The following is a 25,255-nucleotide window of genomic DNA, read 5'->3' on the forward strand; positions in this document are numbered from 1 at the left end:
GACAGATAGGACTGTGGGAAAAGTGCCCTTACAAACAGCGTCTATTGTCTGCCCTCCATTTATTAGCAGAACGGTTCATTCCGCTGATAAGTGATGGAGAGAACCGTAGATGAAACAAATTCAATCCACTGCAGCATTGTGACTCGCTTGCATGAATCACTTCTGATTAGCCTCAAGCTGGCGTGGTCTGGCGGTCAGTGAAGATGCGAAACCACACGGAGGCCTCACAAAAATCAGGACTCACTGCCGAAAACCAGTCACTTCTCTTTCTATTTTGATCTCACTACAGAGGCGCTCATAAACCACTGTCAGGTTTCAGTGTCACTGTCGTCACATAGTCAGCCATAATGGGCTCTGACTATTATTAATACAGGGCCTGAAGCGCTCCCAGCTACATCCAAGGGCTCACCATAAAATATGTTAATCAAATCGGGCCCCTGGGGCCCCTCAAAGGGAGCTTTAGCAGAAATTGAATATCACTGATGGTTCCGTAGGAGGGGTCGTTCTCAAAGGGGGGAGGCCCTAACCCTGTTAGTCACACAGGTCGGGGCTCAATGATGCTGCATATTTCCAGTCACTGTCAATTACACTGATATCGTCTGTGGAGGGTCGCGCGCACACAGCCAGCACTTCAGGAGAGTGTTCAGCAACTGGTGGCTGGATCTGTGGAGCATGTGGGAAAATCAGAGTGTGTGTGTGTGTGTGTGTGTGTGTGTGTGTGAGAGAGAGTCTTCTGCATAAATCCTCAGCTCAGGATGCCACTTGCTAATAACGCTAATGTCTTCTGGCTGAGTTAAGGGGGAAACGATCCTGCCAGCTTTAGATTAGCTGATCCTCAGATGATCTGATTATGCAATCTAGGACAGTACTACCACTTTTCTTGGAGACAGGGTAATAATTGTGGCTGTGAAGGTGTCAACCTGGGCCTATGACAATACATATAAGAAAGCAAACAAATCCATTTACATAAGCATAATAAGATAGAAAGCAGAAACCATAAAGGACAAAATAAGCACAAATTAAACTGAGAGCAATGTAATATCTATTTTCAAAGGAAGCTAAAGTCATAAAGAAGTGGGAAGTTGTAGTTTCCTTAATTATAGCATTTTAGTTTGTTATCTTCAGAGTTGTTTTGAGGTGCACAGTAAAACCAATTTGTAGGCTGCAATATGCTGTTAGAAAACTATACCAGCACAATCCCAAACCAACACGTGAGTCTATTTTAACTTGTGGTTTGCATACCACATCTGCAGAAAGTGATTTTAATTGTGGAAAGAGTGAAAAAAGCTTCTTATCTAATAAAAGCCCATAAAGAGTGGGCTGCACACGTCTGTTAGAAACTCTGGCTTCACCATCAGTGTCATCTGAGTGTTAACACAGTCAGAATTCAGAGTTTTATTTGTATCCAGCGCATGAGATAGCAGAAGAACACACAGATTTAACCAAAAGCAGTCATTTTGTGTTTTACTGCAATAGTGTTTTTGCTGTTCACCTGTTATATTCAGTCCCATGTGTTTGTGGGTAAAGTTAGCCAGAAAAGCATATTCCAGTAATCCAGTACCTTTATTTCAGTTTCTCCTTTCTCTCTATAATATCTGCACATAACAACTAAAGAGGTAACAACCTACATGACAATTCACGTATGGTGTGCTTCAGGTTGGGTAAAAGGATGGAGCTCTCTTTACAGTTAAACATAGACAGCATTAGCAGTTGTGATTGGACACCAGTGACTGGCACACTACATCATTGGTGCTGAACTCGCTGTCCTGATGCCGAACACATCTTTCCCATTCACTGACTTATCTTGGATTTCAGAGTTGACACACTGCAGCTTCCCTTGCAGCAAAACAAACAAAAAAGAAACATTTTATGTGTTTGTCTACATAATACAATACCATCAGAAACATGCCACTTCTTCTTAGGTCTCTGCCCACACTAGGTTGCTACATTACAGCTTCTTGGGATAATCAAATCAAATTTCTCAAAGAACCCAGTTTTTACAAGTCCAGACACCATGACAAGCCGGCCAGTACCCCAACTCAACACTATACACACACAAACACACACGCGAGTGCATTTGTGTCATTCATGATGCAAACCAAAGCTGAGATAACAGAGTCTAGTGGGAGTGTTGAAGAACACGCTTTACAAAGGTGAAGCTACGCAGACAGAGGAGGTGGGAAGCATGGAGCACACACACACAAAAAACCACCCTCTGTATAGTTTAAACCCACACTCTGGCTTTGTCAGACAATTTGGAAAGCAGATTGACAAGCAAAGACACCCAAGCACGGTCAACATCATGCACTCACAGTCTCTAAATGACATGGACAAACTCTTTATTTTGCAAACACTTGTACACACAGCTAGCTTTGTGTCTACAGCGTCTTGTGGTGGTATCTCTGTGGCCAGCTCCTCTGCAGTTCCCGCCACTGGCTCCAAAAAGGGAAAGAGGATTAACTGCTGGTCCATGTCACAGTTTAGACTGCTTTTGCATGGATGGAGTAGAGGGAGGTGGGATAATGCCATTTCATGTCTCTGAATACCGACATGATGCAATGTATCTCAATGGTGAAAGTCCAAAAAAGGAACATGCAGAAACAAAACTTAAGTAAACTGAGAGAAACAAAGGAGAAACCTGAGTGACTGCTTGAGTAGAACCAAGCAGCAGTCAATAAAAAGATAAATGTTAAATTTTGAGCTGCTTTTCCACCCTGCGTCGCACTACGAGTCCCAATAAATGTATGCATAAAGCTTTTGGATATGACACTTTTTTTTCTTCAAAATTTGTCCTAGTAAACCATCACAGCGGACGTTCAGCTTTAATTCTCAGCATTTTAACAAAAGTATTACATTGGCTGTTTAGGAATGACACAAAGAGCCCTATTTTCAGTGCCTCAAAATGAACTTAGTGACAATTTACCGACAAACAGTTTCATGGCAAGATGAGGCTTGTTCCCTCATTATACTATGATAAATTGAGCAGATAAAAGATCCAACGAGAGTGTTGAATTAATTTTTTGTAGCTGTTTGATATAACAATACTGAAAATCAATCAGAGACATAGAAACATTTTTAGATGTGGCTAAATCAACATCCTGGTTCAGTCTTAAAAAGGATGAATGCACTGACAAGCTCAACAACACCAAAAGGCCCGAAAGACCACAGAAGACAACTAAAGTGCATGATGACAGAATTATTTCTATGATTGAGAAAAACAACTTCACAAAACCTAACCAAGTCAAGAACAATCCCATGAATTGAAATACAGAGGGTTTACAACAAGGTGCAAATCTCTGATTAAACTCAAGAACAAGAAGTCCAGTCTGTCAGAAAACACCTGTAAGAGCGTGCACAGTTTCTTTGCACAAAGATTAATTTACACCTCAATGGTGAGAAGAGCAAAGTATGGAGAAGGAGAGAAAAATCTCATGATCCAAAAACATATCACATTTGCTGCTATGTCGGTTGTTGAAGTATGGACATGTATGACTGCCAGTGGAACCAGGCCACTAGTGTTTATTGATGATGTGACTGCTGATAGAAGTAACGGGATGAACTGTGAAGTGTAGAGGGCTATACTCTCTGCTCAGAGTCAGGCAAATGCTGCAAAACTGATCACACAACACTTCATTGTATAAATGACCCAAAACACACAGCAAAAGGAAGCAGAGTTTCCCGAGGCAAAGAAATAGGATAGCCATCAGTGACCAAGTCAGCCATCTGTTCTCAAACCAATAGAGCACGCTTTTCAGTTACTGAAGACAAAAATGAAGACAGAAAGACCCACAGACAAGCAGCAACTGAATAACGTTTGTCCAATTAGTTAACATCTTTACTCACATCATTATTCTTGCATTTAAAATCCACTGTGGGGAATTACAGAGGTAAAATTACAATTACTGGAACCAAAACAGAAACAAGGAGCAGAAAAGATCCATTGAGCATGGGTGATATGTTAGGAGGTTGGCTTGGCTAATGGCCAATGGTGGCATTAAAACCCCACTAGAAGTAAAGCAAGGTGGATGAACCTTTTCAGATGTCAATCAACATAGGGGGGACCTCTCTGGTGGTCACACAAGTGGCCAGCAGAGGAGGTGGAACCACAAGGCAGGATGGTGACGAAGACGGGACCACTCTGGTGGCTGGGTGGGATGGTTGAGGGTGGTGGCCTGGACAAAGATTGATGGCAGGTGAGGAGCGGAGCACCTGCAGCAACGAAAATGAGCCGGGCTTCTGCAGCAACAGACGGTCCTGAAAAGGCAAAGGAGGTGTTGTTGAGCACCGCGCTTCTTCTTTGAAGAACTGGAGGAAGTGAGCTCTGTAGCAGGTGACAGCCTCTGTAGCAGATCTGCTTCTAGCTGGTTGCAGGCTCAGCCAGCCCACACTGGCCACAAGTGAAGGAGGGACCTGAGGACCTGGCACCCAGGAGGCACGGCATCCCCCAGGACAACACTTTCTAGTCGGGTCCTCATGACCGGACAAGTTTTAATGGAGAGTGGTTCATACTCAGGGGTAAGCCATAGCTTAAGTTTAGCAGTCCTCTTTAAAAAGGAGACAACCAACTGGCACCATTTAAAATTTTCATTGTCTGCTTGGATCATTGCAGTTGCTTCATCCTGTTCTAAGATGTGTGGAAGTGGAGAACCTCAGATTTCTGAGACAAACAGCAGAGCAAAAGACAGGCGTTTATTAAAACTGATTAAATCCAAAACATCAATAATAAAAACAGGCAAAACAAATTCTGAAATCCAAAGCAAACTCCTAACACTGGAATTTCCAGAGATTAGCCAAGGTCAACATGCAGAGAACATTAGATACACTAGGGAAGTATGATGTACCAGAGGACACAAGGAGACTGAGGCTACACGAGGTAACAAAATAAGTGGAAACTGGAGGGTACTGAGATACAGCTGAATCTAATCAAGGTAATGACACAAACTGCATGCAAGGCACAAGAGATAAATGACTACCAAAGTAAAACCAGAAACGAGAAACAATAACTGGAATCAACAGAAAAAAAAAATAACACAATGACAATGAAATGGAGGGAGACACAAAATAAACTTTCATACAAACAGCTGTACACAGTCCCTCATTTTCAGGGGCTCAAAAGGCTGAAAATCTGATGCTATTAAATTTTATACATATCCTTCTGAGATGCTATGAACACTAATTGTACTGTGACAACTGGACAGTCTAATCACAAATAATGTACTTGGTGTGAGCGTTCAGTCAAATAAAAAATGACAGCGAGCTGAAAGCAGACAAAAACAAAGACAATGGAAGTGATGACTACAATGTCAAACAGTATGTCTGGAAACACAGTGGACTGCACTTCAAACACTGCACAAAGCTGCACACGCCCAACAGTCAAACACATTAGAGCAAGTTGCTCTGCTGGATTCTTCATTAGTGGAGAGGTTTCCTCTTTCAGAACACATTACCATCATTTCCCATGCTGACGTGTGAGCCATTAAATCAAAGAATACAAACAAACCTGTGTTCACAAGTGAGACTTAATCCATCAGTTTCAGTGCTGACACCTCCCCCGTATCCCATGCTCCTGTGTGTGAGTGAGTGAGTGTGTGTGCGTGTGTGTGTGTCTGTGTGTGTGTGTGTGTGGCCTTGAAGTTGCCATTACATCATTAACACCATCATCATGGCTTTCTAACAACAACAACATCAGTATGTTGATTTACTGACATCACAAACGTGCTGGCTCCATCCCAGCTCCATCAGAGAGCTGGGGGGGAAAGAGCTGGACATCTGGAGCCGTTTGATGTATTCAAGGGTCAAAAAATCTGGTTTCTCTTTCCCTTCATCTCGGAGGGGCCCAAGAGTCTGCGAAAGGAGCTGTTAAAAGCAGGAAAATAAAACCAGCCACGCGAGGGCAGAGCTTGTAGATCATGCCGTCTAACTGCATGTAAGTTGAGTGTGCTGGGGCTGCGCTTCTCTCCTCTGCTGCACTTCACAAGTCTCCCTGGGCCACGTTAATTGATCTCAGCCTCGCTCGCATGTGCAAAGAGACACAAACCCCAACACAATAACAGTGATGTAGTGTGCAGATAAGCAGTCATGCTCTCAAACACCTGAACTCACACTTCTGTAGATGAACAGCTACCTACTGTTACCCCTTGTAGACTGAGGAAGCAACACAAAAGATGACCTGAGTAAATCACTTAATGATATTGCCATATGAAAATACAGACGTATAGGGAAACCTAACCAAATTGAGGCTGAATTGTGTTATGCACTGCATGCACATAAACGTAAACAGACCGACACCTAAATGTGTAGTTAACCCTGACCTCTGATTTTCTTTAAAAAGCAGGTAAGAGAAAATTATTATGGAATTATGGTGTCCAGGAAAAAGCACGAATCCTCGGTACCTTTTCTTTAGCTAAACTGACAGTTTACAAAGCTATTGGAATACTTTATTTAATTGTTTTTACAAAATTGGCTCATTTAGGTGTCATATTACTACATTAAAATTAAAATCTGGGAAAAAACGATTTAACATATAGTATTAATGTCAGTGTTTAAAGGGACATATACAATCAGCAAGAATAAAAAATCTATTTACTGTACACATGTGTGAGCAACCAAACAATCAGAAACAAATGTTACAAGAACAAAGCAAACATTGTTTAATTAGTTGCTCTTGTGCAGCTTTTTTTAAACACCCTGAGCACACGCTATATTACTTCCCAGAAAAGCAGCTAACAGCTTATGCCCTTATGTATTACACATTGTGCTTGTTTATTGTGTTATATTTTTATTATAATTATTTCCTTTTCATTAGAATGTCCTGTTTTTCTCTGGGAACACATCTTTGAGGTCTGACCCCAAGGTCTGGAAACTTGGCTTTGAAGGATGAAAGAGCGAGGCTCACAAGTGCTTCATGAAGAACCTCTTTGTGCAATATCAAAACCAACCAAACTGTCAATGTTGGCAGTTGTTTGGACGCTACTGTGGTGGGAACTTGTTTGCCTGGTCTATTTGTTTGTTGTGATGGTCTCTGAGGGGGTGAAACCCTCCCACCCAATTGGCCTTGGGTTCCAGAGTAGCTGGAGGACAGGTCATACAAAGGCGCAGTGTGATGGGGTCATCACTGTCACAGCCCACAATTCGAGGATGTGCCAACTCCGTAACTGACAGCTGCGTATGGTTGCCATGTCCTGCTCTCCTTTAGTCACTGTGTCCTGAAACCATCCACTATAAACGATCAACAACATGTTTACGAAACAAAACTTGGAGGATGGGCTACAGGGCTAAAAAAAAAAGAATAAGACAACTTCCAAAGGCTGTAGACTATAAAAGAAACAATCATCCAGCATCACAGGGCCACCTTTGCTGGAGTTCTTGTTTGTGAGTGCGTGTGAGAGGCTGGGCTGGTGAGAAACATCATGGATTTACATAGCAGTCTGCGACTTCAAATGAGGTGGCTGACGTTTGAATGGGCTGGTGGTGGGAGCCTCTGGTGGGGTTTTTGTTGCCATGCGGGGTGAGCCAAGGATAGTGGGCACACACACACACACACACACTACTGAGATTTGTGTGTAGACAGCTTGTCCTGTTTATTGGGCCTACAGGTTACCATAGGAGCCCAGCACAAACTGACTGTGTAAGAGACAAAGAAGGAGTATAAGAGAGTGATAGGGAGACTGGGAAAGGGGTGCACTATTTGAATTAGAGACACTCTGTGGGCTGCTAAGAAAGAACAGAACTGATGAGTAATACACTAATAATAGGGGAGTGAAGATCATATACCATGACATGTGGATACCCCTGTGTAAGCTGCTACACATCATTTAAAGCTTTCTGAATCTGTCAGTGACAACAATAGCTTTTATGGATGAGTGACAAATGTGAGCCCAGTAGTCCATGCTGTTTATTAGCCTTACGTGAATGCACAAGTTAAATCTGACTGCAATCTTCCAGCTGCAATGTTACATACTAAGGCAGCCAGAAATAAACTGTGTGGTTTCCTGATTCTCCTGGTTTTTACAACTCACCTGATCCAAATATGTGGTCTTGCATTATCAACAAATGCCCCTGCGTCCTTGTGCTCAACCTTGAGGTTATTTTACCTTCCTAACATCATTTTTTCAGGCTTTCCCACAACTTCCTTTATCCTCTTAGATTATTTCAACTCCAGTGAAGCAGTCTGGGAAGGAAAAACATTTCTTTTCTGAACATGGGCCAATACCGGTGATGAGGCATCACATGTTCACATCTCTTTGTTTAAGTCACAAGCCAAAAATACTGGCAGCCATTACTCTACATAAGCCGTTATACTCCTGATTCAATATACATGATGCTGAACATTTTGTTGCAATTGGCAAATAAAACGGCTGACCTTCTCTCAGTAATTCTGAACATGTCACACTGACATAGAACAATGATTAAAAAACGTCCTAAAATACGCCTGGACAGCCGTGGTTAGACTTCTGACCACATCCAAACATAACAGTGTGAACCTCAGGAGGAATAAATGTTAGTTCAGCACACAGAGAACCAAAGGGAAAACCCTTTGCTCTTGACAAGGAACACCTGTCTGAGTGAGTGTATGCTCTGGAATGAGTGTAAGCCTCTGGGACAGAGGGAGGAGAGCATGTGAGCGAGTGTGTGCATGTGTGTCGATCTGTGTACAAAATCTGTGCAAATACCCAGTGGGGGTCATAAATGAGTCTACAGTAAACTTAAATTACAGATCTAACTTTCCATTGTAAGGAATTGCTTGGGTCAGGATTCAGACGGCATACACACACTGATCCACTTCCGCCCACACAAATCCAACACTTCTCTCTCCCCTCCCACAACTTTCCCTTTCCCTGCCTGCCCTGCCGGCTGGCTGACGAGCCGTGCTGCCTGGCTCTGTGGCGGTTGCCCTGTCTATCAGTCTATTTCCAGGCTCAGAGCCCAGCGTTGAGGCAGGCAGTCAGTCAGTCAGGCGGTGTGGTGGAGGGCAGAGGGGTTGATGCGTGTGTCAGAGAGGCGCTCTCCCACATTCCCCCGGCGGCTGGCAGCAAGCCGGGCCTGCGGAGGGGGGTTCGCCTCTTTCTCACGACCTCTCAGGTTCCTGCGCTCATCTGGGAGCTATTCATTTCCTGCCAGAAAACAGCCTTCCCCTGCAACTGCAGGAGGAAGGGGTGTGGGGGGGAGTGGGGGGTGCAATGGTATGGGGGGAGTCGAGGGGAAGGAGAGGAGTTTGGCTTCAAAATGAGTCCAGGGCTTGGTACAGCAAGCCCTGGGCTTAAATCATAAAGCTCTCACTTGTCTGGGCCGCAATCAAAGACAGCCCCAGTGATGGGCCAGGAGAGCGAGGGCGAGCGAGACAGAAGAACTATGGGAGAGAGAGAGGGAGAGCGGACCATATGGTAGCACTTAGGGAGCCAAAGAGGAAGCATGGGAGCTTTTTTCCTCCCCTCTTTTCACTCCCTGCATGCACGCGGAATGTGGGAAAAGTTAATGGACACGCATGGCAGCTAACCGCCCGGTCGTGTTGTGATATGTGTGCGGTCACTCCGGCAGCTTGGCCACTGCACTGGGTAATTGGAGAGGCTCATAAAGTTGTTCTCCAGAGGGGAAGAGACCGCTGAAGATGCTGGTGGGTGGAGGCAGCAAGGGAGGAAACGGAGCAAAGGCGGCGAGGCAGGGTGGGAGGGCTCAGCAGCTGGGTGTTGTCCGGGTCACACCACGTGCCTCCCAGACGTCCCGTGTCCAGCTGTGGCCCCAGGGCTCAGGGCAGGAAGCTTGACATTGGTGCAAGCACAGCTGGAATGTTGTGGGAACATTGTGTGTGTGTGCGTGTGTGTATGACTGTGTGTGTCTCTGAGTGTGAGTGCCTTTGTGGAAAATCTCTGCCTCACAGGAGGCCAACTATTATCCCATGCGGCAGCCCTTTCCTTGAACACCCCCCCACCTACCCATTTAACAACCCACTACCTCACCCACTGTGCCCTTTGGCCAGGCATGTCCTCACCGAGCAACCTCCATAAACGCACACGCAAAACATATGCACGCACAGGCACGAGCACACACATGGATTCAATCAAACACGAGATGCATGGCTCCCTGTAAAAAGGTGTGATGGAAATTCAAAATGATGGCACTTATCCACACTTTGTGCCTCTTAGCACACTGATAATTGCAAACACCTGCACCCCCTCCCTACACACACCCCCTTCAAAGAAGGGCCACACTCGAATAGCTGGAGGGGGCACACACACCTGGGCAGAGCAGAGCAGAGCACTACCACATGGCTCGGTGACGATGTATTTAACGTGGTCTTCTGCTTTTAAACCCCCGGCATCGAGGAGTTCAGCCAACACAACCCGGTGCTCCTCTCTATACCTACTGTCAGGAGATTAATGCTGTTGCTGATGTGAAAATTATTTCAAGAGATGAAATTTGCATCATCATTTGGGGCTTAATCACATCAAACGGTTTACTGGTCGTCAGGAACGGGGACGACCTCTAGTTTGGAAACGTTCTTGTGAGAAGAGCCATGAATTATTTGCAGCAGTAAGACGACATGCACTTCAGTATATCACAATACATATGTAAGAGATCCAAACTAAGATTGAATATCCAGAACAGTTTTGATGCAGTTATGCGGTGACTGCTCTTACAAGTTTACACAAAGACACATCTCAAAGGAATCACATGAGTTATAATGAAGCAATAACTTTACTGTCACATCAACCAGATCTTAATTTAGACAAAATAAATAAAAGACAGCAGTTTGATTAGGAGACAACACACACTGCAGCCATCTAAGGACTTACTGATCAAACGAGACCAATCACACTGCAATGCACTGCCCCGCTGCTAGATGGCGTAAGTGACCTCTGTAAAGCTCGTTAAGTTTACAGAAGGAAACGCCAAACAGCTGGACTTCAAGTGAGAAACACCAATTTCTGACTGTCTGACTGGTTACAGCACCGACTGTCTCCCGCCTCATTCACTCAAACAGATAATGGAGTTACAATTAGTCCAGTTTACTGACCAGCTCAGCTTACACGTGTCAGTTGGTTAGTGCGCATGTTGTGCGTCCTAATAAAACATAAAGGAGTTTGTAAATAAGCTGAAACATACTGACAATCATTACTCATTTTCCCATTTTTAGGAAAAAAATTTCTAGATAATTTGCGAGTTTAAACACTTTTTTCACAGTCTGACCAAACTATAGTTTTAAAACAGAGCTTGCTGGTTTTATGTATAGAAAGAAATTTTTAACGCAATAAACACAGGAAAAATAAACTGAAGCTCATATGAGCCACAGCTTAGGCACTAACTAATAGGATTTACTAATATATTATTGTCATTAGCATTTATATGGAGATTCTTATTTTCGTTTTCAAGCAGAAGAAGAAGAAAAAGAAGAAGGAGAAGCGCCTGTTTTCATATCTTTACAAATTTATTTGTCTTCCAAAACGAAGAACAGCATAAGAGCATTAAACATATCTTTGGCGTCACACGGTAAAAAAAAAGACAACTCATATATATATGTATATATATATATATGTAATGCAGTGAACGGACTTCCACAATACAAATCCCATTTCAATATGAACTTTACTCCCTTGTTAGCTGTACAAATATAGTGCATACTCTTTCCATTTTACAAGAACTAACAGGATTCAAAACAACTTCCTAACATTGAACAAAGAAAGAGCTAGTAAGTGTCATTTCAAGTCTCTGCGGCCCTTCCCCGCTTTTTCACCAAGGTCGCCACACTGAATCCGTGTTGCCAGACGGGGCTCCGGGAGACACCGCGGCCGGAACGGGCACGGGCGTGCTGACGTTGTTGGCGTACACGGGAATAACGGGGCCGTTTGGCGCAAATGCCGCGTTGGGTATGAGGAACGCAAACTGTCCGTCTGTGGCAGGCACGATCTGGAAACCGCCGTACACTTTGGTGGCGTCTGAGGGTAAACTGGCCGGTGAGGAGCCACCTTTACAGGATACCGGGTTCATGGGCAGGACCTGTGGAGACGAGTTGGGGATTTGCACCATGGACTGGCCGAAGGAGGGATGTGTTGGCCCGGCGGTGGAAGGGAGCTGATGTTGGTGCTGATGCTGGCTGGGATAATTCATGGCATTGATCTGGGTCATGCAGTTGGCCAAGTGGCCGAGGAGTCGCGTCCTGACTTCGGTGTTGACACCTTCGCAGGTGGACAGGAACCGGGTCACTTCATTCATGCACTCACTGAATCCGGCACGATATTTTCCCAAGACAGTGGGGTCGGTGTTCAGGGCAGCTGCAAAGAAAACAAAACATGATATATTTAAATCGAGCAAGTTCACCTCTGGCTGTAAGAAAATTAGATTTTTGGGGTTTTTGAAGCCGACTTGCTAGACTAGCGTAGATTATCTAAAAGACACAGAAACCGATTAGTCCGAAAAATGCCACTTACCGGTCATTTGAGCCCTCTGGAGGTTCCGGAGATGCTTCACAGTCATCTCCAGGATGTCCGCCTTCTCCAGTTTGGAGTGTCTGGAGCTCTGAGGAAGGGGGACGGAAAACAGACCCGATGAGCATCACGCACCCACTTTCTTACTGTTTGACAGATGAAGTCTGGAAATCTATTAATAACGAGAATGACGAGCGAGCACTTACATCTTTTTTGAGAGCATCCAGGATGAGAGTTTTCAGCTGCCCCAAGCTCTCGTTGATTCTGGCTCTTCTTCTCTTTTCCATAATTGGCTTTGACGACTAAAAGAACACAAAATGATAAAAGCTGTTAAAAACCATTTGTCTTGTTTGGTGCGTAAAAAGCCAAAAAATACTCCCTTTGGACTAGAAGCGTGTGAGAAATTGTGTCCGAAATGAAATGTTGAAGGTTTTTGTTTTGTTTTAAATGACAGTAACGGGTAAATATTGGCAATACCAACCTTTCTGTGCTCAGAGGCTGTCTTGGGTTTATCGGGAGTTGTGTTCATGCTTGCCGGGGTTGCAGCAACCGGAGAGGAGGAGGTTTTTTCCATCATATCGGCAGGCATCTTTTTATTGAGAAATATCCCACAAAACCACAGGAAATTACGATCCAATTGTGCCGAAAAGCAGGGGAGGTGAGAGTTTTCAGATTGAGATATTTAAAAGTCTCTTCTCCCTTGAAAAAAAGAAAAAATCCTGAGATGTGTATCGAGTTAGAATCCGTTAGAGCGACGTGCAGCAGTAGCGACTACCAGGAGCGGATGCAGTCTCTCTGTTGGGCTCTCCGCGTGTGGCTTGTATTTATATCTCTCACTGCACGCGAACGGCTCGTGTGAAACTTCCCAAACTTTCTTTCCCACAGTAACTTTCCACCAATCAGGGCGAGGGACACGCGGCCCGAAGGAGGACGGCTCGTGGTCGGCGCCCTCCCATTGGTTGTTTGGCCGCTGGAGCTGGCGGCCAATGGCGCGCGGCCCGGGTTCAGGGCACAGCCGGGGAAACTGCTGTCAGTCTTCAATCATCGTAGCGTTTACATATTAACAGTGGAGCCGCTGACTGGGCAGAGGAACTTTTTTATTTACCGGACAACACATGACCACAGAGAGCAATTATATTCATGATGAAATTGTATAAATTAATGGCAAAAAACAGCAAAAACACTGCAAATATGCTTTCCACATTCTGTCTCCATAAGCTTTCCAACTTTGCTAGGCTGTTGAAAATTTATTGGCAGCTGCTTATAGTGGCTTTAAAAGAAAATAGAGCTATTTTCTACCGTTCAAAAAACACACACAAACACACACACACCACTGGGAAGTGGTAGGCAATCCTGCAATCAAAGTTTCAGTCATGTGCCATGGAAGAGGCGCAGGCAGGGGAGCGGTTTTGTTTTCCTTTCAGCCAAACTTGGGTAGTTACTGTTACAAATGAAATGTGTTAAAGAAACAACCTGGGATGACAACTCATGACAACTAACAAAACCGCACGGGGAGACCACATGAGAAGGCGAAGTGAAATCCCGAAACAAGCGCACACCGCGCTGAGCACCATCATTACATTCCCCGAGCAAGGTTAATTTGGTTGGCCCTGGGTGGAGGTGAAGGAGGTGGGGGTAAACGCGCACTCTCGGTTTCCACGTTACTGTAGTTTTGAACTCTGTGGTACAAATTTTGGCACTTAATCATCTGTCGGTGTTGTGAATGTGGAGCACGTGCCAGGATGTTTTATGAGTGCGGTGGTTGGAGGTTTGGCCGCCGGGCTGCCGGGGGGCCGCCGGGCCAGGGGAGGAGGGTGAGCCCAGAGAGGGGGGAGGAGAGAGGAGGTGGCGGCGGCGGCGGTGGTTTACATTAGAGGGGAAGGTAAATAGCAGCTGCTGTTTTAAAAGCCTGGGAAAACCACGCCTACAGAGAGAGAGCTGGATCGGGCTCCCTTATCGGAATGTGAGCCAGAGCAGAGATATTTCTGAGCCCGGAGAGCTCACACGATCACACCGATGCCTCCCTCCCTCCCCTCCCTCCTTCTTCTCCTTTGCCTCCTCCTTCCCGCCTATGGCCACCCCACAGCGTTCAAGGCGTTTTTAGATTTCGGGTCATAATTTATTCCTTATCTTTATTGCAGTTAGAAAGAGCAGACGGCGGACTTAAAGACCGCGGTACATAAAGGGAGAGAAATAGTGCCAGCAGTTGTGTATTGCAGGTTTATTGACGGGCATCAGCCCGGCGTGTTCAGGTTGTGCGACTGTGGACACAAACAGGGGGAAGTTTGTAACCCTGCGCTCCAGGGTTATAGATGTGACCTTAAAGTGTATTTAAACATCGAAGAGTCCTCGCGGTGATAATCAAGCTTTTCCGCTTTTAAACGAATGTTTGTATTTACATTATTCATAGTTTGAAGAACATCATTGTTTATGACAAACAAAGTTTGGCTTCGTCTGCTCCACCTAAATATTAATTTCCATCCATTTTATTAATAAAACAGAGAAACATTGGCCATGCATACTAAAGTGAAATGAATAGAGCTGAACGACATCTGATTGTTTAAAGTGTGATAGGCAAAAAAGAAAAGAAAAAGAAACTCCTGTTTTCTTCTTTTGAGCACACACAGCTCAGTGCACGGCGCTCCGCTGTGCTCACACACCTCCAGCTGCTGCAGAGACCACGACACGTGGCGCGCAGGCGACCAGGGGAAGGCGCTCCTCTCGCCGGCTTGCCGCCTGGATCTGCGGGGCGTCGCCAGCGGCTGGCCGCAAGATTGTGAATTTGATAGGCAACTCGGAGCTGCACCCGAGCTCCTCACTTCCTCGGCTCAACACGACAGAGATGCAGACCTTTTTCTTTCTTTTTTTTTAGGTTTTCGCAAGGATTGCGCTCGAGCATCAAGCGGTACATTTCAACAAACGCCAGCAGCTCACACACAGATAAAATAATGAGAAAACTTGAACTCTCCCTATGCTGCACGTTATTCGGGGTATTCGTTTTATTTGGCCAGATCAATGAGTGATTTTGAAATTCAGATTTCAAGATGAAATGAAAATGTCGGAATGAGTAGCAGTAACTGGCACGCGGAGACGTCAATGAAACCACACGCGCGTCTTATGTGTAACTGCAAAACTTTGGTGCTTTTGCCACAAGGAAGTCTGGTGTGTACATGAGCCTAAGCCCTGCTGCAACAACCCTAAGTATTCTGCCTGCACAACAATGCTGCCTCTGTCAAACACATCACTAACAGGTTCCCATTGTTGCTACTGCACACCTGCTTCTTTCTTTTCTTTTCTTTTTTTGTGCACAATGGCACTGACAGAGTTCCAAAACAAACCTACCGACGGTCTAAAGTCAGAGTGTAGGTTTTGAAACACTCCCCGCCTGAATGATTTTCTCACGCTCATGTTGCATGAGGTCTCCGCCGGTGAACTGAGTCACGGAGCTTTGGTTCTGTCGCTCTCTCCCTTTTCTCTCCAGCTGAACATCTTATCAGCCGCACCTGGCTGCCGTCGGTCCCCGGAGTGTTACCTGTTGCTATGTGTCAACCCCATATCACACAGAATCTGTGGGAAACAGGCTCAGACTCACAGCCAACACGTCCCTGTTTCTAAGAAGCTTTTGATCACATTTTGTGCAGAGATACACCAAAACCAAAAGATGATGATTATCTGGCCAGTAGGCAGAAAAAAAAAATACACTTAAACACTTTTTAAATGTATTTTTATTTGGAGCACACAGGATCACTTTCCAAATTCTTGCATTCTTTTATTTTCTTATTTTTTACCTGTGACCTCCTTACTTGTCCCATATGCCAACACTCATCGCTCTTGACCTTATCCTGTCTCTGCTTTTATCTCTTTTTTATCACCCCTCCTTACAGCTCAGTTTTATCTCCCTCTTCCTCTTTTTTCATTCCTCCACTCCTAGTCTTTTTCCCAGGGCTCATATCTTTATTGAGCCCTCTCGACCATGGACCTCCGCACACTGCAATAATGCAATTAGACAGGGAGATTGTGTGGCTTTTAAAGTGTGTGTGTGTGTGAGAAAGTGTGAAACATTGTGTTCACAAAACAGACAGTCTGGCCCACTGTCATACACCGCCCATGCCTTAATGTGTAAGCCATTGGTGACAGTGCTGCTGCCAGAGGGCACTCCCGGTGCAACAAGGGTGACATGGTTGTGTGTGTGTGTGTTCAGTGGGGTGGGAAGGTGGGGTTCAAGCTTAAATGCCTATCCTGGCATCACTAGCTGGCAAGAAGAGTGGGAAGTAAGCAGCCAGACAGGCTGTATCAAGGCCAGCCTCGAGGCGTCATGTGGCTGCCTCTGCCAAACTGAGGGTGGCACTGTGTTGATACAGCCTGCTCTCCCAAGAGGCCGCGACACAGTGGTGACTGACTTGACTTATCCAACAGTCCACACTGTGATTAGCATGGTCAACAAGTCCGCAGAAATCCTTTCATTTCCTTCAGAAGTGAGTGGCAAATGTGTGCACTGTCACTGCTTGTCAACAGCCAATGAACTTTGCAGCTCTTTAAAGCTGCAAAGAGGAAAAGAAGCTTGTTACAAACGATCTGAGGCTCCTGGTTCTCTACAACTTTTATCTGAGTGTTTGCAGAAGCTCAGACATGGCTGAATGACTGCTCATGCTATTTCAGTTTATGTAAAGTAATGCGTGAAAGTTTAAAGTTGACATAAACAATTGCATCTAAGGACTTTGACACTACAATTTTTTTGTTTGCACAAAAATGAGAAGGAAAAGAAAGGAAAAAAAGGTGCTAAGTGAACCTTAAGTTCAATTTTCTGTCAAACCAGTGCACACAGAATTACTCTACACTGAGTAGCATAAATCTACTCAGTATACTACCACACACTACTATTCAATGTACCACACTATTATTACATATGGGCGTATCTGTAGTATTATATACTATCTTATCAGTATGCACACAAGGATGTACTTACAACCAAACCCACACAGGTGTGATGTGATACTTCTGTGGACTATAAGGGCAGGATGTTTGCCTATTCACAGTGGGTGTCTACAGCCATCTGTAACACACAGAGGCTCTGTTGTGGTCGTGGAGCTGTATTTTAGCCGGTGATGTTGGAGATCTTGTCAAAATTCATGGAATTGTGAACACAGAAAACCACCGTGCATCAACCACGCGATGCATACCATCTGGAAAGTGTCTGATTGGCAATGTCTTCATTTTTCAGCATGGCGATGATCCCACACACAATACCAACACAGTAAAAGAATACCTGGATTAAAAAAAAGACACAGTGGAACACAATCAGTCATCAGCTGGCCTGATCATGAACAAGAGGCAGCTGACATCCATAGAAGGGCTTTGAATGTCCTTCGAATAGCCCGAAGAATTGAAGACAACTCAAAGAAATTACAAGAAATCAGTGTTCAGCCTGTGTCGAAGATTTTCAAGCTTTTAGAAATGTACAAACTCTTTTTATTTAGCTTATGTGCTGTATTTACATGTATCTTTCCACATGTTTCAGTAAATCACTGCACCTATTTCAAATTTTAGAATTAGAAACAGCTGGAATAAGAAATATGTGTATGCGTTTGTGTTTTTTCTCTAGCTTGTTATCCTATTTGTTCATGTAAACTGTTCTGGTGTGAGCCTCTCAGCTTCAGAGTTACTCTTCTTTCTCTTGAACGTAATTCAACAAAATGTCTCAAGCCTCGTTGGGGATAAAAGCACCAACAGTACAACTGAAAAACTCCAAAGTAATATAGCTTTCCATAAATCATGACCCATTTACTAAAACAAACCAGAAAGAAAAAAAAACATCACAAAACCACAACACACTTTGTTGGAATCCCTTTCATGTGGGAACTATTGAACCAAACCTGCCAACTGTATTACTCTGCAGACTGAAGCATGCATGATGAAAAACTCACGCTCCTGACATCGTGATAGAATATAGATATGAGCATCAATGGCCTGCCCCTCGGCAGAGGTGTAATGTTAGCACGCTTCCATTAGATGTTGGGTGAAGAAGCATGTATATTTGATATCTGGGTAAATAACCATTTTTAAGTTACCCTGTGACATACATATAGCGTCTTTTGATGAAAGACAGTGAATTTAATCAGTGTAATCCTTCCCCTCAATCATTTGCCTCTTAAAAAACAAAACAAAACAAAAATCAACATAATGTATACACAGGAGACATTACGTAGCTGGGTTTAGAAGTACCCACAGTCACTCATATCAGAGTGAGTGTTGGTGCAGACAGAGACTTGTGTGTAAGGGATCAGCTCTGAATACTTACAGAGAGCACCGGATGATAGTTGAATCTGTTTTTACTGATTTTACAGTGTGTTAGCAAAAAGAGGGGGAGGAAGTGGAGCAGCAAGTGAGTGTGTATTTGTGGGGGGCGGTGGTGGTGGGGTGTCTGTCGAAGCACATCATCCCAGTGTGGCATGAATGTGTGTTATTAGTGGGAGTGGAGTAGGACCTGTGCTCAGCTGCTGTTAGTGAGGCCAGCCAAGGCTTGGAGAGCAGGATCAAAGCAGGGACAAAGAGAGAGAAGGAGAACTGACAGATCCTCCAAGCAGAGAGAACAGAAGGAGGAGAGAGGAGAGGAGATGGGAGGGTGGGAGGAGGGGTGCTTGGAGGCTCTCCAGATACAGCCGCACACATCACTTACCTCCCCTCACACACACAAACTGAGGTGCCTGGAGCAGCCTGGGAGCAAGGAAAACAATAAGTACAGTGAATGTACCCACACTTTCTTTTTCCCATACAAGCACACACACAAACACACACGCAGAGAAAGATCAGCACGGGTCACTGTAAGCCTCGCAGACACAGGCGCTGGGGTCCGTTTTGGCTGGCTAAAACAGAGAGAAATGTTTTAAGGCCTCGGCGCTGGGCTGTAGACCGCAGCTTCCCCAGACAGCTGCCACAGCCTCCCTCCACTTCAGAGACCAAGATGCTCCCGCTTCCTTTAGGGGTCTCTTCTCTCCTCCATGCTCATCCCCTACCACCACCACCACCACCACCACTAGCCCCCCAAGCTTCCATCCTTCCACGTCACTCCTCTGCCTCTCTCTTCTTTCCCTCCATCTGACCCTCTCCTCTTCTTTTATCATGCCTCCTGGAACAGACCAGCGCTATTTGCATGTGTGGGGGAGGCGGTGTAGCGTCGAAGGTCAGAGGTCACAGTGAGTCAAATCTAGCAGCGATGGAGAGGAAGCGGTTAGGGAGAGGACCAACGAGTTGGCCTGGGTCTCTGGTTAGGATGCCTGAGGCTGGAGCAAACTAGGAATACAGCTGCTTTTGCTGCTTTTTAGTAATGCGGGTGGGGGTGAGGGCCACTCATGCAAATGTGTTGTAATCATCATTTACTCGATGTTCTAGATGGTGGACATATTTGTGTGCAGAACTCAAGCTGTCAAAGTAAAGAAGAGATGAAAGAAAGAATCAGATTTGGGTCAGCTGTTCGCAAATTTCACTACTGTCTATTTGCATTTGTTTTGTTTCAGTTTGATAAAGCATGAGCGGGTTCTGGTGCTATGAAGACATAATTACGGATTAAATGTTTTTATTACTAGATGCTCAGAGCAGAGTTCTGGCCAAACGGGACTCAGTCTTGGGACAATGAGAAGCATCTATGCGAAACATTTTCGAGTTGTCTCGAAGTTAATATCTAGATTTGCACAAACAAGCAAAGGGACAAAAATGCAGCTCAAGAAGAAGTTTCTTTTTGAACACCTGAGCATGCCTGTCCTTTTCTTTTTTCCGTCCATTAATCACAGAGTCCACATAAAACAGAAAGAGTGTGTGTCTTGTTTACTCTCAATCAGCACTGGGACATTTGAATTACAGGTGCACAAAGACTCCCCATTTCCTTCTGAGGAGGCCATTTGTTGACTGACGATAAGAAGACCAGCTTTTGAAGAGGCATTCAAGCGTGCACACACACAAACGCACACATACACACACAGCCCCAGACACTGACAGCTTGATGCTGTGAATCATTATCCCTAATAGGCCTAGTTTACAGTAAACAAACACATAACAATGCAGATCTTTCCTACACAATCACTGATCCCCCCCCCCCCCCCCCCCCCCCCCCCCCCCTTCATTGTAGCCACATAAACATGCCACATTCTGGGTTCATTTTCATAGAGCTGATAAGTTTAAATATTCTAGCAGGAAATGGAGAGGTGGGAGGTTACAGTAGGAATGATGAATCAGTTTTGTCTCTCCTGCTAGTTGTTTAAAATGTAACAGTTTTTGAGGACATTAGACTAGAAGATCTCATCACAATGACTGTTGAAAGGATTTTATTTCATCCTTAAACTTTTAATAACTGCCATCTCACAGCTGGAAGCCTGAAGCCGCTGCACAGGACGCACAAATGTATGCAGCATTGTGTAAAGTCGCACTTTTGGTGTTCTGTTCCAGTTCAGTTTACTGTCTCCCGTCTACTTCCCAAACTAAACGAAATACTGCAAAGTGGAGCAAAATAACAGACAGACAAAACAATGCATGCATATCCTGTTCAGCCTAAACGCTGTGCTACGAAGCGGGCAATTCAAAACATCAAATTAAAATCAGCTCTACGGATTTTTGTGTGGCTGCTTGCTGATGCTTGTTGCTCTTTGCTAATGGTAAAAGCCTAATGTCACAACACACACTTAAAATCATCACAGAAGCATACAGTAAGTGTTTTTGTTTAGGGAGAAGTTCATGCTCTGAGTCAGGAAGGACCTGCTCTACTGAAGTGTCCTTGAGTAAGGCGATGTACTCCGACAGCACCACCTCCAGAGCAGCTTTTTCGGTACAGACGAGATTGTTAAGAAAGCGTTTCTCTGTAGGGTATTATACTGTTATCACCTAAATGTGATTATAACTAATGGCTTGAGAGAGAATTCATCAAATCTCTAAGTTTTGCGGCACTAACCTGGAAGAGGGCAGAGCTGTCTGCCAGGATGCCCTGGGAGGCCCCAGAGCCATTTTTTCTCCTCCTACCTGGGCCAAGGCCAACCTTATCAGACAAGAGCGCCCGAGGATTACCCTCCCCCAGAGCATTACCCTCCCTCACGGAGAAAAAAGGGCAGCCATCTCTCCCTCCTCGAGCCCTCAGCGCTCCCCCTCCTTCGGCCCTCAGCACTCCACCTTTCCCGTGGGAGTTTGCAAAGCCAGGATAACCTTGAGACCTCAGCTGGTCTGCTGCCAGAAACATTAAAGAAATTCCCTCCTTTTCTCTTTCTATCCTCACCTCTCCTGTACACCCTCACCCCACCTCACCACCCCTCCAGGCCTCCTCCTGATCACCGGGACATTACTCTATTTTTTTTTTTGCTCCTGCACCCCTACCCTTCCTCCTCCCCTTCAATTTTAGACTCCCTTTTTTGCCTTCTCAGCCTCCTCTGATTGTGACTAAGATTAGCCCCTTTTTCTCTCTTTCTCCCTCCCTCATTTCCTCCTTTCCCGTCTTTGACAGGAGCGAGAGAGGGTGGGGGCTCGAGCGCAGTGAAAGAAAGGGCTGTTCACATGATCTCCTGCGTAGTCGACTATTATCTGTAGATTGTCGAGCTGCCAATTTCAATTTAGCCGGCCCTGTTATCAGGCCAAAAATAAACGCCTCATTTGAAAAGTGAAAATCAAACTGTCCCGACAGGAGGGATGACTGACGTTGATTGCAAACTAACTGTTTTGGTGGCAGCCTGCACTTTGTGTGGCTTTTGTCTCTTGCTCACTTCACCAGCCCCCCCTCCAACCCACCCCACTTTGCCTCTCTCCCCATTCTCTCTGTCGGCTTCACGGCTGTCATATTCCTTTAGTGCTGGAAAGGTCAAGTGCTGCTTGCTGCATGTGAGATCTGAGGGAGCTCGGGGATCTTCAGCTGCCCCCACCCGCCCTCCTCTACTTTTGCTTTGTGGCCAAAATGCTTCTTGCTGCGAGCTCCCCTGTGCTGCCACCAGCCAGCAGTGGCACCAGCGGTAGCGGGGCCGGGTTGCAGAGGAATGTGTTTATCCCCTGTTGTTAGCTCCCTCCTTTCATGTTCCCAGCTCCTTCAAGTTGATCTGTTTTCAACACACTGCACAGAGAGGGGCCCCCGTGCTCTCGCAGGATAGCAGCAGGGATCGCTTCACAGTGTTTACGGTCAAGAGAAACGATAAGTAATAAAGACAAGAGGGAGACAGAGACTGAGAGGACGAGACGGGAAGAACATCAAAGGAGATGTAATGATTTACATCTTGTCCAAATTGGAGTAGATTTTCACTCGGAATTTTCTACTCCGGCCTGGTAGCGTTACAGCAGAGAAGCTGTGTTTTTATTCAGGAGTTCAAAACCGAGGCTTTCATGTGGCCAGAAAGGAAATGGAGAGAGTTTACAAACAGCCAATAAGGGCTTTGTAATAGTTTCCCATGACATCATTACTGATGGGGCCTCAAGGGGTGTGTGTGCTGAATCCTCGCTGAGGCTCGAGTCTGTCTCAAACACATACACAAAGCAGGTATGACCTCATCAGCACCACATTCCAGGTTTCACCTTGCTGCCCCTTTCAGTCAAGTTAACACCCTATCTGCCCCCTAACCTCCCCTTGCTGCCGCACCCATCGCAGCCCCTATTGTTTCCCCCTCAGAGAGCTTCAGCTTTCAACAAGGAGATGAGCTAAGTACCAGCGCTGTGTAAGATCGCAGGGCTCTTGGCAACAACTCCAAGCCTCGCGCTGGTTTCAGCAATTGGTTTCTCTTCTCCACCCACTCAAGCCTGCACGCAGTCACCTCTGGGCAGAGGATTATGGGAAAAGGCCATTGACATGTAAGTGGTTGGGCTGGAGTCAAGTGTTGGCTGCAGCAGTGTTAATTTCAGTGATTTAAAAAGACGTGGTTTGTCCAACACAGCTCCTCGAGGGCCATTAGAGGTGCTACTTTCTGCAGCGTGGTCCCACAATGCGAGAATGATATCTAGTGTACATAATCTTTATTCATTCAACACTGAGCCACACTGTGCTGACTATTTCTATTCACAGCATCCACTTTTCCACTCGGCCTAATCCATATTGGATAACACATTCTTTTGGAGTCATCTAAATGCACCACCTGCAGGGCACCAGTAAACGGACCGCATCGACAAGTCGAACTTTTAGAGTTGCTGACAGCGTTATGCAAAGGAACAGTTTTGCCGGAAATAAAATATATCATCCACTCTGTCGAAATAACACACTAACTTTTCACACCAGTCACACACAGCTGGACACAGAGAGCACGATAGCTCGGCCTAAACTTCTTTAGGTTCGGCGGCCCTCCTGACTTCAGACATTTTGGGCTGGGCTTCCATGCTGGGGTGGACTGTTCCTTTAATTGTTATCCATTGCAGAGCATCGTATAGTCCTCAGACTATAATCCTCAAACCTAAATATTCTCATGAGATGAAAACAATTCAAGAACAAAAATGACCACAAGCCTTTTTCTCTCACGCAAAGAAGAGAAAACACAAAAAGAGCGCAGTCTCCCTCTCACAGAGTATCTAGGGTATGTAAACAAAAAGCAACCGAGAATGCAGTAATATTATGCCAAGGTCTTGTTTACAATTGTAAAATATTCCCGTGGACAGAGGCGCTACCTGTCCTTGCTCTCTTTAGCCAAGTAAGAAGATATTCTCATCTGTTGTTATGCAGCTACTCTGCCTGTGGCACACTTGCTGTGGAAATGCAGGCACCGCACTGCTGCTCTCTCTTCAGCCTGCTGCACTGTACAATGGCTTCACTCTTGTGTCATCCACTTTCTTTTCTCATTTCGAAAATGTGGTTATCCAGATTGAGTTATACGTACCAAATACTGGAGGTGGAGGTGCAGATAAGGATAGGTAACTATAAAAGTCAGTTATAAGACACACAGCAACACAGAGTCATCACAACCTACACCAAAAACAACTTTGTTAAAAGTCGGGACACCAAAACCTGTCGATCAGACAAATGCAGATTCTTTCGCTCAGCTAAGGCTGCAGCTGCACCTCTTACATTTTCATCTTAAATTCTCATCCCCAAAACCGAAACTTTTGGGAAGTATTCTCACTCAGCTTTTGTTACTAAATTTCCAGATTGTCTTTTAGTTTAAACGGAGCTTTTTTGCAGATACTGAGCCAGACACCTTTGTTTGATTTCTAATTGGTTCTTATCAGTCACAAAACTAAGCCAAAACATTAAAGCTCAGCGACATGTCCTCTGTGATTTCTTTCTTTTTGAGCACATACTCTTTCAATATTTCCATGACTACCTCTGGCAATGAATAATGCTCCTGGTACTTCTCTAAAATGTTGCTCTATTTGCTTTGCGAGAACTGCTAATCTGCGTTTTCTACAACAATGACCACCTTATGCTCTTGAGTAACATTCAGTAAGTGTTCCACCTTAATCCCAGTCTGGGCAAAGAAATCTCTGATCTTACTTTCTGATGTTTTTTTAATCATAGTATTTTTTCTCTTTGCTTCTCTTTTAGCCTGCATTTCCATTTTGAAGGAGTGTTTAATGTGATATGCATTGATGGGCTTGTTAGTATAAATGGGAATGAAATTTGTGCTAAAAGGCTTTCCTGGACATATCATCATAAAAATTGTGTTTGCATTAAAAACGGCTTTTTTATGATGAAAATGCATCGCCGTGAATGCAGCCAGAGAATGCTGACAGTAAATGTGAATCATCAATGGAGTGAATAATTCCATATATGACAGGAATATGTGGCAGCCGATTACGCATGCATGAATAATCACAGCTCAGAGTAATTCAGCTTGGTAGCCACAACAACGGGTCAAACGTTCAGGGAAAGGGCGTCACTGAGGAAGCCTGTG

At 45.0% G+C, this 25,255-nt stretch overlaps 1 protein-coding gene across 1 annotated transcript; it reads right to left on the reverse strand.

Moving 5' to 3' along the window:
- Positions 1-11,404: 11,404 nt before the first annotated feature.
- her6 (hairy-related 6) lies at positions 11,405-13,240 on the reverse strand. Its single transcript, XM_080883689.1, has 4 exons — positions 12,904-13,240; positions 12,629-12,724; positions 12,426-12,513; positions 11,405-12,269 (listed from the first exon to the last, which is right to left on the reverse strand). The coding sequence occupies exons 1-4, from the start codon at positions 13,009-13,011 to the stop codon at positions 11,728-11,730; spliced, it is 834 nt and encodes a 277-aa protein (XP_080739815.1). The 5' UTR covers positions 13,012-13,240; the 3' UTR covers positions 11,405-11,727.
- Between the last annotated feature and the right edge of the window lie 12,015 nt (positions 13,241-25,255).

This window comes from Rhamphochromis sp. 'chilingali' (assembly GCF_963969265.1).
Source record: "Rhamphochromis sp. 'chilingali' genome assembly, chromosome: 5".
NCBI classification, from domain to species: domain Eukaryota; kingdom Metazoa; phylum Chordata; class Actinopteri; order Cichliformes; family Cichlidae; genus Rhamphochromis; species Rhamphochromis sp. 'chilingali'.